The sequence below is a fragment of the Argopecten irradians genome, chromosome 4 (genome assembly GCF_041381155.1).
Source record: "Argopecten irradians isolate NY chromosome 4, Ai_NY, whole genome shotgun sequence".
In the NCBI taxonomy this organism is placed as follows: domain Eukaryota; kingdom Metazoa; phylum Mollusca; class Bivalvia; order Pectinida; family Pectinidae; genus Argopecten; species Argopecten irradians.
In genome coordinates this window covers 42,431,637-42,448,064 of record NC_091137.1, presented here as the reverse complement: position 1 = coordinate 42,448,064, position 16,428 = coordinate 42,431,637, and the positions used below count along the sequence as shown (strand labels likewise).

Here is a 16,428-nt window from a genome sequence, read left to right as displayed (position 1 = left end):
CTGAAAATAATGAATACGATGAAAATATCGAATACGCGAAATATCTTATACGCGGAAATGAAATGGTTCCCAGTAACCATTAGGATGGCAAACATTCAAATTATACATGTGGGATTTTAAGTTGACGCATTATATCTATCGGAAGTCATTAGTTTAAATGATTATCAAACAAAGCCTGTTTTATTCAAGGTAGGGTTTCTAATGAGAGAGATTGTATAGAGATCGATATCAGATCTTCCGTAACGTTACACCACAGTACACATACGTTAACATCACACGGGTTCAAACGTGAGTTTTCGCATTTCCATGATTGCAATCGTGATGTCTGCATATGTATTGGGAAAAATCAAATTAATTTAGGTTAAACTTGGTTTATATACCGTACAATCAGTTGCTTAGTTCATTAAGGAATGATCTCACATGGTTGTGAATGCTTGTGAATTCGGGTGTCGGATGGTAATGGGGTTCGGGAGTATTATTCCCAATTAATAATTTGCAAAAAAATGTTTTGTTTTAGTGTTAATTCAGTTGAGTGTTATTTAATAAGTTTATCTAAGGAATGGTTTTACTTATTTTTTGTTTACTTGTGTGTATAAACTGCAATATTTGTACAGATACTGTAAGATGACGTGCGTGTTGAAACGTATTGCAAAAATGGAGACTACACACCAGTAAACATAAAAAAAATAAAAATGTTTCCTTTATTTTCATTCCGACCGACCAATGTTTTAAACTAAGTGTTCCGATAAAAAATATCGTCATACGATTGATGTAACAGCATTCGATGGAATCCCGTAACAGCTAGCAGGAAATGTTGTCAAAATGTATATAATAAAAAACAGAAGATACATGAGGAATGATTCGTAAATAAGTACGACACACATTTTTTAAATTTAAGCAGTAAAAAAAATTGAAGACAGCTTCTGCTGTTCTTGGGGCGTTGTAAAAAGTGTGTCATAAAATGATTAAAAAGGTTTTGATGCATGTGTTCAATTAAACTTTTATATAAAAGTATTTTTTATTATAAGAAGCATTTGCCGATATTGTTTTTCGACCATAGGTCGGTCTTTCACAGCGGATTTCCATCAAGTGGAGTGAATACATTTCGTGATGTATCAAAACTTAAGTAGACTGTCGTAGTGGTTTTATTGTAACTTGTATTGAATTGTATGTAACAAAGTTGTTTGAATGGGTTGTCTGTAACCAATGTTTAATGAAGAGGTAGTGGGGGAAACACAATAGAAATCAAATTGATATGCCCATTATTCATACTAAATTGAATAAAAATTTTTACGAGAGTAGAATAGCTGCTAAACATAATAACCGTTACTCGATTGAGAATTAACTATATATTTGTGAATGAACGAAGAACTGCAAAATAACAGGACTGTTTAAAGATATGATTTTGTTATTTTATATCAGCCTTTTAAAATGTTATCAGAACTCACTATTGAATATACTCGGCATTAAGCCCGTACTTTGCAATACTGCGACAGCGTCACGTTCACTTGAAAAAATAGTGATAAAGGGAGGTCATTATTATATAGCATATATATTGCACAGTGTCTGTTCGATCCACCTGTGGATACTGGCAGGAATTCTGCACCGGTTTAAATAACCAAAAATGTAAGAATTCATTATCCTTGCACATTCATTATTCTCCGTTTAATAATAAATAAACAAATCTTTAAAAAATGTTGTTTGTTTATTTACTTACTTATCTAACTATTTATATTATATTTATTTCGATTTTTTTTTGAATAAGAGAAGAATGACTGTCTTAGGTTCTACGAAAATATTATATGCCGTAAAACAATGATATAGAAATTCAAAGTAATAAAACAATACCGAAATTATAGCTACATTTGTATAAAATCAATGCTTATTTAAATGTTGTTATACGTGATCACTCACTCTGCATTCTCTACACAACCAACAATTTAGAAAGTCAATACTTTGTATTTATTCAAAACATGGAAACAAATTCATTTAACCATATTAATCTGTGTATACAAACACGAAAATGTATATGTAAACATGTAAAATAAATCAAAACACTCTTTAGGCCATGGGCTAGGAGGGTCCCATATGCACCCCCCCCCCCCAAACCTCCGAACCAATATTTTTTTTAACCCTTATGACCCACTGATCACAAATCAAAATGTTAACATTGCATAAGTTGGGATGAACTTCCGGTTATGACGTCATCAAGATGACCGCCATCTCGAATTTCACTAAAAAAATGAAAAATATTCATAACATTGACATTTTTCAACCGAAGTAGACAAATGAGGTATCAAAATGACCACAATAGAACAACAAAAACATATCAGGACCAAATAATCCAATATATGTAGTGATTTTTACGCTAGAATGTGAAAAAATAGGATTTTTAAGTTCAAAAATGGTATTTTTTTAGTAAATTTTTCATATTTTGCTTGACGCAGCAAAAATGTTTTCCAACAGCAAACTATTATTTCTAATTAGTTTTTTGTCCACTTATAAATCAGTTTAAGCAAAAAAAAAAAAAAAAAAAAAAAAAAAAACAATGTTAACATTGTATAAGTTACGGTAATGACGTCCTCAAGATGGCTGCCATCACGAATTTCACTAAAAAGTGAAGAATATTCATAACATATACATTTTTCAAATGAAAGAGATTAATGAGATATCAAAATGACCACAATTAGAACAACAAATACATATCAGGACCAAATAATCTAATATATGAAGCGATTTGTACGTAGGAAATGAAAAAAAATAAGAATATTGTGTAAACCTACACAATAAGCTTTATTGTGCTCTTTTGGGCGAGATGACTACGTAAACCAAAATAATTCTGACAGTTTCGTCCCCTGAAATTCACTGTCAAAATTTTGCAAGTAGCAATTTGATTGGCCATTTAAAAAGGTCACCTGGACATGACCCCTAAAGGGATTTTCTCAGATCCTCTTATCAAACGTAGTGATAATAAGAAGCTGTATTTTAATCAGATTGATAATAAACACACTTTTATGTAACAAAGAACTTCAAAGTAATTTCACAATTAAAGTTCTGATAAAGTAAAGGACAGTATTTATTACAATGCATAAAGGGCGTAAACCATATCCTTGCAATAGTCCCAAGGATTATGAGCGAAAGTGCTACGTAAACCTGTTGCAGAGGATGATTTCATAGCAGAAATTATTAAATTTAGGAATTATTTAGCGATCACTTAATGTCTAACAGACATATTTCTATTTTATGTTTATAAAACTGGACTTCGAATAATGCGACTGTTCTCCTCATAATATTGTCCAGTAATGCCTATTTATTTCGAAGCGAAAAGGGATAATTTTAGTGTAAAAAAGTCACCTTAATATGATATTTTTTACATTAGCTGTGCACTAATGTATATATAATTTACTGATGTTATGTTGCGATAGTAAATATCAATACATTTCCATATTCACTATTGGCTCTCATTGTCGTTAATGCCATTGGGTATACTTAAAACCAAGAAATTTTCATGTGTTATAAAATTTCGAAAGCGATTGGAATGCGCGAAAATCAATAACCACGAAATTGTCCAGAGTACAGGAATTGCAAAACCATTTTATTCTTAATTGAGAATTAAAAACAATTTGAAAATGTTGTTCAGGATAAAAACGCGACTTAAGTCACCGAGAAAAACTTTGGATTGCAGTAAATATGTTTGCTTTCGTTAAAACTGCAATTAAACGTGGCCCGCGGTCAATACAGTGTGTTTTAGTGACATCTTCGCATTGGCTAAAGTGGTGCTTGACAGGAAAAGACATTGATGAAGAGTTTTTTTTATAAACCATGAATTGACTTTCTCTAAGAGTTGTACAACTAAAGTAGACATTTGTGTATGGATACTATGATTATGACTGATGCATTGCTTGTGTATTTATGTCAGGTTGATAATGCCATTTTGTTAATTGACTCGGCTTCATGTCTCTATTATATCAAAATAAAATAGATGTATTGTATACTATGCATTTCATGACACGTGTTTTTACAATTGAAATCTTCATATAATAGTAAAGAACGATCCATTGCGTGGAAATTAGACCTTTGAAATGGTCCCTTAACCCCGAGTAGAATTTTGTCCCGGCTACTGATTGGCTGAATAATATGAACTTTGTACGTAAAAAAAATCTGGCATATACCTATCCTTAAGTACACCATAATAACGAAATTTTGGAAAGTGAAAATAGAAATTAGGTTCGAAATATCAGTTATTATAATGAATGGGTAAAACAAATATATATTTTTTAAGGATTTTTCCGTGCATAATCGGCCATCGTTCAACATGGCTTCCTTGTTGGGAATTTTTTGACTGAAGGGCTTCACTATTTATCTTTTTATTATATGAGAACCAAGATCTTAGTTGATTACTGAATTTGATTAAGCAATTTTAACACTTTGGTTGTTTTAAATACATTTGTCTTCAATACAATTATTGTATATACATGAATATTATACACTTCCGATAATGAAATTAATGTATATGATACATTTATCTATGTTTTTGATATTGAGGTTTTGCTACAGAAAACGTGTATGTATAATAAAACGATATATTACTGTTCATATTGAGAAATGTTATGAATGATGATCTCGTCGTGTATGTAAAATGAGATGTATGAATGTTTTATTTGATATATGTCAATGAAGAAATATCAACGGTTGTTTACTATATAACACTGGATATCACATATATATATATTGTGAATGTTTTACTTGATACTTATATCCATTCCGTAATATAAACGAGATATATATATATATGGGGACAAAACAAAGCTATTGTGATTTGTATGTAGTATATCTAATACTTGTTTCTGTTTAATCCTTCTTTAAAAGAAGGTAATTTTCCACATTTGATAACAAATACGGGAGCATTTCTCTGCTTTGTTTAACTTGTTTATTTTATTTATTTTATAGTTCACTTCTAATTTCAACATTTTACATTGTGAAAAGATGATGATATAACAATTGAATTTTACATGACACATTACCTATTGTATCATTCCCTACTTATACATGTGGCAAAAAAAAAATAAAAAAAAAAATAAAAATAAACATGAAGCATAATATTTCCCCCCATTGATTTCTAAAGTATACCTACAAATAAAACAGTTTCGCTTGATAACTGAATCTCATCATCCATTGTTTCCAAGGCCTGTATATCAATTTACCATATATCTAATACATGGTTTATTTTATTATTTGATTTAATCGGTATTTTGGTTTGGTGAGTTATGAGAAATAAAAACTGGTCAGCGAGATATTATAATTGTTATTGAACAAAGATTTTCTCACATTGATGTCTTGAGGAATTATTGAATATATCACGGATTCAATATTCTTTCTTCTTTTGACATTCTAATAACCGTTATATAGTTTCCGCTAATAATAACCGGATAATAGTAAATACTAATAAATAAAAAAAGAATTCCGGAATTAGATTGTCTCCGATTAGACCATAGTCATACCTATCCAGAATCTCATAAACCAGATATCATATGTATACATGCGTGGAGCAAAATGAGGTTTAAAACGATTATCACGCTATTCTGTAATAAACATATTTTTCTGATTCTTATGACCGCCATTATTTTGTTTTCGATATCGCACTTTTTGACAATTTAAGTTCATGGTTTATGAATATATATTCTGTATAACCACAATATCAAAGCTTAATTGATTGATAAAACTAGTGAGCAACAGTTAAACATCATAACCTCATCTCCCAGCTAGGGACTCGGGAGCATCGTACCAACAGCCTTCTTAGCTTTTTATAAGAACCGCAGCAAATGCAGTCTCTGTTCCCAAGTAATGGAAAGTTCGACTTACACCGAGTACTTAGACTAAGTGTAGGTAACCGACGATGATCCTGCATAATGAAAATATTATAAAATCCACAATAAATAGAAAGCATTATATAATTCCATTGATTTCTAAAGTATACATACAAATAAAACAGTTTCGCTTGATAACTGAATCTCATCTTCCATTGTTTTCAAGGCCTGTGCATTAATTTACCATATATCTAATATAGTAAATGGGATGTGGATGTGGCGCAGTGGTAGAAGGCGCAGGTATGTTTGGCTAGGCGATTGGGTGCCGTAGATAGTGAGTTCGAGGCCCGGATAGGGCACGAGTCAATAAATTGTCATGCTTTGTTAAATTGTGTTTCTTTGATATTTTATATTTAAAATCCACAATTCAGATATTCATTTGAAAAAACTTGGGATTGTGACAAGGATGTCTATAAGGATCGATGAAATAACGTAAAGTATAGCTTTATGAAACATGTTCAAAAATTGCAACTGTTATAGATGCAAAATGCACATGTAGCGTTATAAAATTATATGGTATATTGTCATGTAAACAGCTACACCGATCCCAGCAACAGTTTCATACATCCCAAATATTAGTGCTAATCCATACCAAGTAAGCTTCAGTGTTCTCTTCACTTTTTCTACTAGAACCAAAGGCTCCGTCTCACCGTAAAGTGTTAGTATTGCAATGATAAATGGAACAACAAATGTTGTAAACAACACTCCTATACATCCAGTCAGCGACATCAATAGCTCGAACTCCGGAACCAGAAGTGTAAATAAACCTTAGAAAACAAAAAAGGATATTTTTGAATTCCATTATAACAAAAACAATTTTCATCATTTGATAAATAACAATGAATTATGTTTAAAAACGTATAACCAGTAACAATTTGAACGTCTAAGCTTTCGTTGTTTAAGAGGAAGTTTTTTTACTGTTACGTTTTTGTCGCCGTATTGGCTGTTAAATCTTCAAAAATAGAAAGAACAATCAATCTTTTGTAATGCGGGTAAAAAAAATCATATTTCTGTTTTGATTAAATTCAATAAATTAAAATTTATATAAAAACATTATGTTACTGGACGAAATGTTTTAATTACTTACATGACAATATAAGACAAATTAACCGACAAGCATATTCTCCATAGGTAAGGACTAGCTCACTGGTGACAAACTTTTTCTTAAATGGTATCCATATGATTTCAACAACTACATACACGGGCATTCCATTTGTGAAATAAAGAGTCAGAAACGACAGAATCTTCAACGATTTGTAAAGCCTGTAAAAAGAGTTATCCATGTGTTATTAGTGTATTTACTAGTTTGCTGCAATGATGGTTTTATTTTGATTACTGCAAATTACTAGAATTTCTAGGACTGAGCATGAAAAATGCGTGCGAATTCAATTCAATAATTAATGCTTTCACACGCAATGACATTACGTTCACACGCTGTTACTTTCTTCATGTCCTTTCCCAGCCATCATAAAAATCTCGGTACACTATCGTCATAGATATGTAAATATGGAATCAAAGCTTTGTATCAAAAGATTCCTAAACGGCTGTTAATAAATCAATAAGTACATCGTAATCAAATAAAGTTTTACAAGTGCATTGATTCATGGAAACCTGTAAATTTTCTTTGAACAAGTGCAGATTTTTTTTCAAGAGAAAACTACATACAGTGTAATTCTTACAGAAATATCTACATCGATGGTTATTCCGTCTTAGCACATTACAGAGGTATCTGCTCTTTTGGGTGGGTATTGATTATGACGTCATATGTTTTTGAGCGTAACGTAATACTTTTAAAAGAAAACGTAGCGTTCACTCACAAAATTATGACGTTACAACAGATAATACCTGCAAGGGTGGAAACTTTTATACGCAAAGACGGAATTGTGGCATCGATAACTTCATAATTACCGATTAATTAGGTTTGTTGAATCATGGTTTACTAACCATAATTTGTATTTAAAAGGTGTATGTTACTTTAAGATAGATGTTACAACTAACCATGTGTCATCAGGAAGGTTCAAAAGGTAGTTTACTTTAGTCATTTCCCCGAATTTTAGATACCCGAAGAAACCACAGAAAACATGGAAACAGGTCACGGTTATCAGTAGAAGTCCAAGTACACCATTCCAACCGCCAAAGTTCTTCTTATTCTTCATCTTGTTCCGTACTGGCAAAATCTAGGTGTTAACAACATAACGTCATAACACTTCCTGGAATCATTACGTGCACAGTAAACCACTTTTAAAAGTAACAATATTTCTTTATTGTCAGCATATTCGCGAATATATAGGTCAAGACCTTAAACTGACAATCGTGTATTCACTAACGCGTTTTATAAACACTTTTGCGGTACATTTGAATTCGCGTTCAAGCATTCTCGCGATACCAGAACATTTCATTTCTTTGAAAAAGAGGTTTACAATATTTTAAAAAGCGGCAAATATAAAGTGCATTGTTATATGGATAATAAAAAAATAAATAAATGCCAGATAACTACGGAAGCCCATTGGTGCCAAATTGATATGAGAAATAAAGAAGTATTGCTAATAACCGCAATACTTTTGCGAATAAACGCAATATTTATGGCGAACAAACGCAATAATATTGCGTTTATTAGCAATACGTTTTTTTAGTTTTAATATCTAATTTGGCACCAATAAGCTTCCGTAGATATCATTTCCTCTATGTAAAATCTTTTGAACTTTACCATCGCTATTCCACAGTAGGAAAACATGACGTCGTTCGTAAATGATGTGAACGTGAGAAAATCGGTACGTTTCGCAGCTGGAATTGAACTGACATCGGGCAAGTCTTGACAAATATACTGGAAGGATATTACAAATAGACCGGCGAGGACGATGTTAGCAACAGTAGCAAGAAAGGAGAGCAACTTTATTCTTCTTGTCATATAGATGGGTAGCAGGAGCACAGATATGGCAAGTATAGAAATTGTATCGTTGATATAGATGTACTGTCGAAGGATCTGCAATAAGAAAGGCCGCATTCGTTCAATAAAGAATCAGCACGTTTGGAATATAAGTATCTTTATCACATAAATGGCCCGTCCAGCTATGTCAAATGGCCACGCTATCTATGACGTCGCATGATTGCCCCAGTAAACGGAAAATGTCACATCCGAGCCGTATTTCGACTGCTTTATTTAGAGACGACATCTTTTATCAATGTTTTAATGTTCGGATACACTGATTAATATTTTTATAAGTATCAAATTAATTCAAATATCAGATAGGAATTACAACAAGTGATCAAAAAACAACAACTGTAAATGATTGTCTAGTGGAATAAATAGTCAAGAGGATGAAGAAATACGTAATAAATAAAGATGATAATAACTGATTTCTTTCAAAACATCCGGGTACGCGGTGGCAAGGTGGTCAAGATGTCCCAACATATTACCACAAGCGCTCCACCTAGGTGTTCTGAGTTCAAATCACATGTGGGGCAGTTGCTAGGTCCTGACCGCTGGTCGGTGTGTTTTTCCTGGGTACTCAGGCTTTACTCTATCAACAAACCTTGTACGTCCTTAAATGACCATGGCTGTTAAAATGACATTAAACTAATAGAAGCAAATTCAAAACTTCTTTGTGTAAAAGGTATTTAAATAAAACAGAACACTTACATCTTGTCCAAATAGATTCATCAATGACAACAAGTCGGGCATAACCAGAGCATACGTTACAGATATACAGATATCAATAAGGAACCTGAAAAAGAGAAACTATTACGATTATTTTTATATCATAGCATTGGGAAAGGTTTACCTATCAAAAAATTCTTCTGATTATAAACATTTATTTTCCTGTTCATTTATGTGAAATATTACCTCGACATCACGATACGCAAAATACAGGAAAGATCATAATGACAAAATAATTAAAATTGTATTCCACTTAACGTTAAAGCAAAGAAAAGAAAGAATAGTTTTTTTCCTATTAGTTCCGGTATGTGGAAAAAATCAAGATTAAAATATAAAATACAGTTATTTGATAATGATAATTATTTCATCAGATTATTCTCTGAATAATATATATTCTTAGATGCTAACAGGCAGAAATGTGAGTGTTTGTCGATAATATAACTCATATTACTGCTAGTATATCGATTAGTAGATAGTTATATCACGCGCTACTTCATTTGTCGTTTGTTGAAACTGACCTTAATTTACCGGCGTGTGGTTGTAAACATTGCGGTCCCATCTTCATACTCATTTCTGCTACCTTTCCCATGTTACTAAAACTTTCACCAGTTCTACAATCAAAAATCAAATAATCAAAATGGTGCATTTATTTAAACATAAACGTAACTCATTATAAGGCAACTTAACCTACTTTTTATTTTTGAGATTCCTGTAAACTAAATTTCGATTCGCTTCAATTCTTTTCAAGAACTATATATGTAGATGCGATAATATATGTCAGAACGTTTTTTTTCTATGAGAAATGTAGGAAGCAATCTGAGAGCATTGTTAAAGCAATACATATCTCCTGCCGGTCCCCGCCTGCTATCATATTCATCCCAGCCTATTATACTAATAGCGACCATTGCAGGCTATCATAGCATGACGTTCTATAAATTTCTTCTTAACCTATTGGCAGGAAACCAAACATTTATAAAAAAAATCTATTTTAAAAAGCAATGACCTTAGTAGTTAACTTTTTGTCCCTAAAATCAGTCCTAGTCTGTAATACCTCTACTTATGGTATCCTATGAAAACCCACCACTTGCCAAAACAATCCAGTTTTAGTAACATTAACCTTTATAGTTGACCTTTTGATCTCAAACCCAATCCTAATCTGAGTAACCTCTTGCCATTTAAAGGGTTTCATGAAAATCGATCAATTCCTTCTTAAGTTATCAACTAAAAACCAACATTTCCCAACACAATCTATTTTTAGTAACTATGACCTTGTAATTGACATTTTAACCCCAAACTCAAACTCAAATTGTTTATCCTAATAAGATAAGATACAATTGTGTAAAATTTCAACAAAATCCATCAATCCCTTCTAAAGTTATCATCTGGGAACCAACATTTGCCAAAAACAATCTATTTTTAGTAACAGTAACCTTTGTTGTTAACTCTGTATAACTACTAGATAATTCATTTAATCATACACGTTGAAATTGACGAATCGTATTAATCTATTTTCTAAAGTGTTGATATTTACTAAGGGGGAGGGGAGTGCTTACAAAAGCCTCTCGCTTGTTTCATAAACCTGTTATGTTCCACATAAATAACCTTTCTGATAGTCGTTGTGTGCTTTCAACTAGTACCAAAGATGCCAATTCATTCAACATTCCGTACAGGAAAAGTCCGGCAGTTCCGGTCTACAATGATAAGACACCATATACTTACTTTAAAATAAAAATAAAATAAAATAGAACTGAATCCTGAATTTGTTGCAAAATACAGTTTTAAACCTTCTTTAGATGTTTTAAATACATATCATGTTATTTTGTTTATTGTGAAATTTGTCCACTAGTTTCGACTCGTTTTATTAAAATGTTTTGCATCAACTGTAAGATTATGAATTTCTCTAGAATGACATTTTTGTGATTTCTTGGCACTATTAAGTAGGTAAATCACATTTTGTTCTAGCAAGATCACGATATTTAATATGTAAAACATCAATTTTTGTCGTTTTAAGTCAAAATAGAATGGTTTTTCTCATGAAAGCAGCAGATTTTATGGCATGCGTCATCTGGAAAGCTTGAAAAAGGGAGTTAAATGGATACTGATTTCTTTTATTCAACTTAAGGATGTATTCTTCTGAGGTTTCAGTCCTGTTGAAGTCTCGTTTCAACATTGATCAAAGAAGTTATGAGATTTTCAAATATCATTTATCAGTATCTGTAGCAAGTTGCCAGATGCAAATTTTGTCAAAAAATTACATTTCTATTTTTAGTAGATTTTTGTATACGGGGATTTTAAGAAATGGCCCATTTGGCGGCCATTTTGAAATTGTGTCTTTTTTCGCTTCAAGTAGAGCCACAGTTTTACCATATTTTACTGAAATTGTTTTTACTTAAATCATTACTGCGCCAACATTTTTAGCTGTATATAGCTAATTTTTGCTGCAAATCGTTACTAGGTTCGTAGTAATTAAAATATTAAGCATTAATATGTGAAACGATACACTTTTGTGACTTTATTCTTACATTTAATGGTAATTTAGGCACTTTTAATTTTTACTCTGAAATACTGAAAAATAACAAAAATTCAAATGGGGCAAAAAAGTAAGCACACGGATCCCCTTTTTTCCCTCCTGATTTAGAAAGAACAACCGTTTCCCTATTGATATGCAAAATAATAACAAAAGTTTAATACCAGAACTTTTTCTATAAAGGGTTAAATTTGGCAAAAATGGCTGAAAATGGTGCATTTGGTAGCACAAAATTAAGGGGTAGTGGTAGCATATGTTGTTATTCTGCGAAAAAATATTAGTCTAATTGATCAAAACTGGTATTTTTTAAAGAAGACAACTAGAAAATGAATTCTAAAAACATTCATACATATCAAATACCACAGTAGGAAATTATGGCTTTTATCTCTATCTTATATGGTCAAAACGGCAAAATTCCCATAAAATCCAATATTTTGTCAACTAGGTGTCTTTGAGTGACAAAAGCTCAAAAACGAGCACAACGGACATATGTTTTTTCTTCCATTTTCTTTTATGGTATGAACTCCTTTTTCCAAAAATCTATATGAGAAAAAAAAGTTTAATACAAGAAAATTTTGACTTCTCAGAGGTTACATCTTCACGAAAATTGATAGTGTATTATGGTAAATATATTTTTGTTTTATTTTTAAGTTTTTAAAATAGTAGAGTAAAAATGACAACCTGGCGCAAACATTTGCAGATTATACCTAAATTGTCGTTTAGTTCTCTTAAATGTCGACATATATGTAAGTTATACTGTAATAAGATACGAACCCACGCATACACGTCTTGTAATCTCATACCAAGGTACATATATATTGCCATCTATTCTGATGCAAATGTATAATTGAATATCTTCATAAACGCCATGGAAAATAATTTATTTAAAATTATTGAAAATTATGCATGCTGTATAATTCGATTCAAATAAATAACATAAATTTCAACGTGTTTAATAAAATATCTGAAATCTTATAAGTATCGCTTCCTTTGCATTTAGCACGGTAGGTAATATAACATGTATTTTTCACAATTAGTCCTATGTAATAGAATTGATTAGCCTTAGATAGAGGATGTAATGTCTCGTCCATACTATCTACACAATGTGTTTTAGTGATGAGATGCCAACACTTCACCAGAGTAAAAATAAACTAAATCTCCCATGAAGAAAACACTAGGAATATTTTCATAGAAACGAAGCGAAAATACTTACAATTGAATTTCGAAACGTCCCCTTTTTAAGAGCAGACTCCTAAATTTAAATTGAGTTTTAACAATAGCATGCGATTGCGTATGGTAAAAATTAAAAATAGGTCACATCTGTAAACTTCGCGTGCGAAGTAGAAATATAGTCGTCTATATCGCGACATGAAATATCCTTGAAAATGAAATCTCCTTGAAAATGAAATATCCGTGAATATTAAATCTCCGTAAAAATAAAATATCCGTGAAAACGAGTTCTCCGTGAAAATGAAATCTTCTTGGAAAAGAAATCTCCGTGAAAATGAAATCTCAGTGAAAATGAAATCTCCGTGAAAATGAAATCTCCGTGAAAATGAAATCTCCGTGAAAATTAATTCTCCGTGAAAATGAAATATCACAGTCAAAATGAAATCTCTATGAAAATGAGTTCTCCGTGAAAATTAATTCTCCGTGAAAATGAAATATCAGTGAAAATGAAATCTCTATGAAAATGAGTTCTCCGTGAAAATTAATTCTCCGTGAAAATGAAATATCAGTGAAAATGAAATCTCTATGAAAATGAATTCTCCGTGAAAATGAAATCTCCCTGAAAAGTCATCAATCATATAACGCGAAGTAAAGTACCCGATATAAGTTGGTTTATACTGTTGCCATGGTCATTAAACCTTTAGCGGACATACGACTAATTGTGCCTCGTTTGTGTCTCACTTACCCACAGCCCAAGAAGCTTGACAACGTAGGGAATGGCGAGGAAACCAACCCCGATATATGATGGCATGAGGAGCATAAATCCTTGGAAATCTCTACAATGGCATGGAAAATATACACGACATGTTTAAATGGGTTTAATATCTAGACAAACAGATATAACAACATCTGGTATGTACAACATAACTGAAAGGGACAATTCAGTCTGAGAATATATTAAAATTTGCACATATTTCGGAAACAAAACAGTTCTAATAGAAATTATAATAGTTGGTTTTACTGTGATATGCCAGAAAAAGCCAACTGTAGTGAATTGTATGTGAAATCTTCAAACTTGTTTACTGTCGGCCATTACACATAGTGGTCGGATGTCTTATATGCCGAAACATGGCCTTTGGCAGTGTAGTGAAGAATTTTTGTCTAGAACTACTGAAAGCGCTTTTACAGTCATGTGTTTACCTTATAAGGTACATGTTCTTGTCTAAAAATAATTTCATCAACTCCTCAGTGGTTATGCAATGCATTTGTTTAACGTGTGTGACTTTGGTTCTGGTATGAGTACAGCGTACATGCTGTACCTGTTCGATCGTATTGATCAACGATTTGGAATTTCAACGGTATCAATTAAAATACTTAACAATGTTTTTGAATTTGTCAAAATTTCATGTTATATATTTCATAAGGAGTGTAGAACAATTCATTTATGTCATATTTTGCTTCGTGGTTATGGAACAGAATTAGCCTCATTGAATTGTCCATTTAATAAAACATTTTTTTGTGAGGTGTTTATTCAATAAAACACATTTTGGTAACTGATTTTGAAAAAAATAGTATTGAATGCATGAAAGATTTAAATACAACGCTGTTTTATATGGGGTAATTGCATTAAAATGTCATTTATGCTTAAAAGTTTAAGCAATTTAGAATACAATTAGAGTTAAAAGATATGAAAATAAAACTTTTAGTGCAATGTTAAAAGTGCTATATTCATTATTTAAGCAAACAAATGCAAATTTCGGTACACCAGCTTTTACATTGTCATTACAATACAATCTCAATTCGCGAAATACTAAATTTCTCAAGGATTCCATTTTCTCTTTGAAACCATATTGATGCGGAGACGAAATTACCAACGGCGACGTCTATTTTTACGTTATAAATTTAAAACATGTTTTAGCAGATGAAAATGCTTTATTTACGCAAATATTGAATTATGAAGGTAAATAATAATAACTCACGAAAACCAAGAAATGATATTACATGCGACAGAGAATAGGTTTCGAGATGACTTACGTTAGAGTATCATGATCTTCCGTTTGTTGATTCTTAATGATGTCGTTTTCAGCTGACGACGGATGTTCGTCCAAAGATGAGTTATCAAGACCATTCATGCAAACGTCATGTGAACGATCGTTGAGAGATTTAAGCTCTAAAGATCCCGTCATATCTATATCACACTAGCTTTACACTTTGACGCTTATCAGAAATGGAGGTGGTATGATACAGATGCTATCATACTGAGTCCTGTAATAGTTGATGCAGATCGAATATGCCGCGTCAGTTTACGTCATATATCAACTATCCTTCGCCTTATGATAGTAAATGTATGATAGAATCGTCGCTGTGTAACAGTATTCCACATTCTTTGTCATTTACGTACGTTATGGTTTGTGAAACGGAGTATAAACTGACTTATAATACACTCTTTCACATCATCATAATATTTTTATATCGATAATCTTTAGATATTGCTAATTACTATTGTAAACTTTTATGCAGCATATCATTCTAACAATAACATTTTGAAAAGTTAATGATACATCTGAAAACGATATTTTCGAACGTCAACAGTTTGAGAAAAAAAGGTTTGAAATTGACAGAACGATACAGCTGGTGTAGAAATTATTTGATATGACAATTGAATAGGATAATTACGTCGCAACCAATACCACGATGTCATATATAGTTCATCATGATGAATAAAATAATCCCAATAATGACATAGTCAATACTCTTCAGACACATACATATTAATGTATATAAGTATATATAGTTTCCAGATAACCTTACTAGTTTAACTCCTACATCACACCTGTTACAAACCAATAGTTGATGCGTATACATGTATTACAGGACTTAATATTTCCATTTATATTCGGAACACGACAGAAAAAGTACTTAATTTAGTTATGTGCTAGACATGTTTGATGACAGATAAAAAAGTGATTTTTTTAGCCTGCACCGGTCATATGCCATTAGACGATTGTCAAACATTTCCTGATAGATTCACACGGAATCATAGTATTAAATGATTCAATTTTCATTCTTTTTATACTGCTAAATCTGTCTGTCTGATTGGCCAATATTTTTTGCACACCACTATGAAAACAATAATCTGAGAATAGCGCGAAAACCCAACGTTATCGTGACGTCACAATACTAATATTGCTTAAATATTATCCGAA

General features: G+C 31.8%; 1 protein-coding gene across 1 annotated transcript; it reads right to left on the bottom strand.

Moving 5' to 3' along the window:
• Positions 1-5,955: 5,955 nt before the first annotated feature.
• LOC138322521 (proton-coupled amino acid transporter 3-like) lies at positions 5,956-14,042 on the bottom strand. The gene is made up of 8 exons (XM_069266542.1): positions 13,968-14,042; positions 11,128-11,216; positions 10,044-10,136; positions 9,508-9,592; positions 8,575-8,850; positions 7,866-8,044; positions 6,955-7,130; positions 5,956-6,634 (listed from the first exon to the last, which is right to left on the bottom strand). Exons 1-8 carry the CDS (start codon positions 14,040-14,042, stop codon positions 6,369-6,371), a joined length of 1,239 nt encoding a protein of 412 aa, XP_069122643.1. The 3' UTR covers positions 5,956-6,368.
• Positions 14,043-16,428: the final 2,386 nt, after the last annotated feature.

Excerpts from the sequence above, each read along its gene's own strand:
- LOC138322521 (XM_069266542.1), bottom strand. The coding sequence starts at position 14,042 with ATGCTCCTCATGCCATCATATATCGGGGTTGGTTTCCTCGCCATTCCC. Across the intron at positions 11,217-13,967 it reads TCAAGCTTCTTGGGCTGTGG|ACCGGAACTGCCGGACTTTT; the intron begins GTAAGTGAGACA and ends TTATCATTGTAG. Across the intron at positions 6,635-6,954 it reads AATTTGTCTTATATTGTCAT|GTTTATTTACACTTCTGGTT; the intron begins GTAAGTAATTAA and ends TTGTTTTCTAAG.